Source organism: Echinops telfairi, unplaced genomic scaffold (assembly GCF_000313985.2).
Source record: "Echinops telfairi isolate 266 unplaced genomic scaffold, ASM31398v2 ScPeMD7_7457;HRSCAF=8495, whole genome shotgun sequence".
Classification (NCBI taxonomy): Eukaryota; Metazoa; Chordata; class Mammalia; order Afrosoricida; family Tenrecidae; genus Echinops; species Echinops telfairi.
In genome coordinates, this window is record NW_022111357.1 from 45,639,532 (window position 1) to 45,641,637 (window position 2,106).

Genomic DNA, 2,106 nt, shown 5'->3' on the forward strand with positions numbered 1-2,106 from the left:
CTGTGTGACGAAGCGCCCAGGTCTGCACAGTGGGCGTCAGGAACACCAGTCGACATGCCTGTGTTTGCTTTTCAGCTCCCTTTGTCGCTGCTGAAGACGGCCCAGAATCACCCCATGGTAAGTGTGCTCCTTCAGGAGAGCCACGAGGTGGAGGGGACCCCAGGGCCTGCGACACCTGGCTTGCAGGTACACAGCAACCTCTTCCTCCTACACACGTGTGAACACGTGCACGTGGTGGGATGGATGTGGTTCTGCTGGGTACAGAAGGGATGCGCACCCAGTGGGGAGAAGCCCCCTCCCTCACCCTCCCCTTCCTATCCCCCACCCCTTAGCTGGTTCCAGGATGTGCACGTAGTTTCCTTTACACAGACGGGGTCTCTGCAAATTGTGTTCACTAGATAACAGTCTACATGCGTGGAGATGCGACCTTTCAGGCGCACAGGACAGTGGCCTTTAGCTACATCCTCAGGGCATGCAGCTTTGTCACCAGCCAACTAGGGAACCTTTTCAGTGCCCCAAGAGGAAGCCCTGTGCCCGTCAGCGGTCACGCGCAGCCCTTGGCAGCCCCTCATCTTTTTGCCTCTGGATGCACCTGGAATGGCCTGTCTGCACACTTCTCACCTGTGTGACCATGCAGCACGTGGCCTTTGTGCCTGGCCTCTCACAGCGAGTGTGTCACAGTCTCTTGTCACTGGCCCCAGCGGTTCCTTCTGCCTTTGGCTGTGCTGCTGTGTGCTGCCTGGAACTCCGGTCCACAGTCGGTCCCCATCTCTCCTTTGCGCCTGGAAGTAGCCGCCTTGCAGCCACTCTGGCTCAAGGCGATGCCGAGTGCTGAGTGGAACGGGACTCCGAGGGGTATTCGAGGCGTGCCCTCCTGGGAGCAGATTGCCAGGACTGTTCTGAGGGGCCTCTGGCTGGGTTCAGCCCTCTGACTTGTCAGCTGCCCGAGACCCCAGAGAAGCTGCGTGTGGGAAGGACGAAGGCTGCCGATCCCTCAGGTGCCCAGCCCAGCAAGCCCCTGACCACCAGGTCTCTTCCAGCTGGTGGAGCTAAAGAACGGCGAGACCTACAACGGCCACCTGGTGAGCTGTGACAACTGGATGAACATCAACCTGCGGGAGGTCATCTGCACGTCCCGGGTGAGCACCACCAGCCCCTCCCATCTCACCCTGTGAGGTACAGGGGTGGGTTCTGAAGTGCACTCTTGACCCGGGGCCTTAGTGAGCCTCTGCCTGCCTTCGTAAGTGGGGTTGAGGGCTCCCCAAGCCTGTGGGCAGAGATGGGGTGCTGCTTATCCTTACACATAGCATGTGTCATTATTCTGGGAGCACCTGCATGGGGAGCCTGAAGAGGAGGTCCTCAGAGCACCCCGACTTTGCCCTTGGGGGGTGCTGGCAGGTGTGTGGCCAGGACAGCCGGGGTGGGCCTGAGACCCAGAACTGTTTGGCTGGGACGGCTCCAGATGTTTGGGGTCATCTGCCCTCCCACTGACGCGCTGAGAACAGGTAGTGAAGACGAAGTTTCAGGTCAGTTCCTGCTTCTGGCTGGGCTGGGCTGGGGGGCTACTGCCCCTTGGACTCCCCATATAGCAGGCTGCAGCCTGAGCTATCTTTCCAGCCAAGGCCCCCCACATGGCAGCAGATATGGAGTGCCCTGTTGGCATCTGGACCATGGAGTCTGGCAGTAACAGATGGTGCTGCCAGGTGGGATCACAGTTACACCTCCTTCCACTCCGGAACTGGCAATGCTGGCTCAGAAGCCTGGCTCGAGAGTTGTCTAGATGGCTCCAGGTTGCAGACAAGTTATCAGAGACTGCTGGACAGTCCTGAGGATGAAGGTCACCTCTCTGGTCAGCTGTGTGTCTGGACAGATGGCCTCGCTGACTGAGCAGGGCTGTCCCCACCCTCATCTGGAAAGGTCTGTGTGGAGGGGGGTGCCAACAAACCCAGGGACAAGGGAACATGTGATGTAAAATTGATGTCGAGGAGGGCATAGGATGCCTGGTGGGGCCTGATCAAGGGCAATGTAGCCGAGAGGAATTACTGAAACCCAAATGAAGGCCCAACATGATTGTGGGACAAGAGGAAAGTAAAAGGAAATAGAGGA

The 2,106-nt window shown here is 58.6% G+C and overlaps 1 protein-coding gene across 1 annotated transcript in view; it reads left to right on the top strand.

Annotated features, from left to right (window-relative positions):
- The window catches only part of LSM4 (LSM4 homolog, U6 small nuclear RNA and mRNA degradation associated), a 29,283-nt gene that overhangs the window by 24,608 nt on the left and 2,569 nt on the right, over window positions 1–2,106 (top strand). The window contains exons 4-5 of the mRNA XM_004705531.2: window positions 76–117; window positions 1,041–1,139. Coding sequence (XP_004705588.2) covers window positions 76–117; window positions 1,041–1,139 — 141 coding nt within the window. The remainder of the gene's footprint in view (window positions 1–75; window positions 118–1,040; window positions 1,140–2,106) is intronic.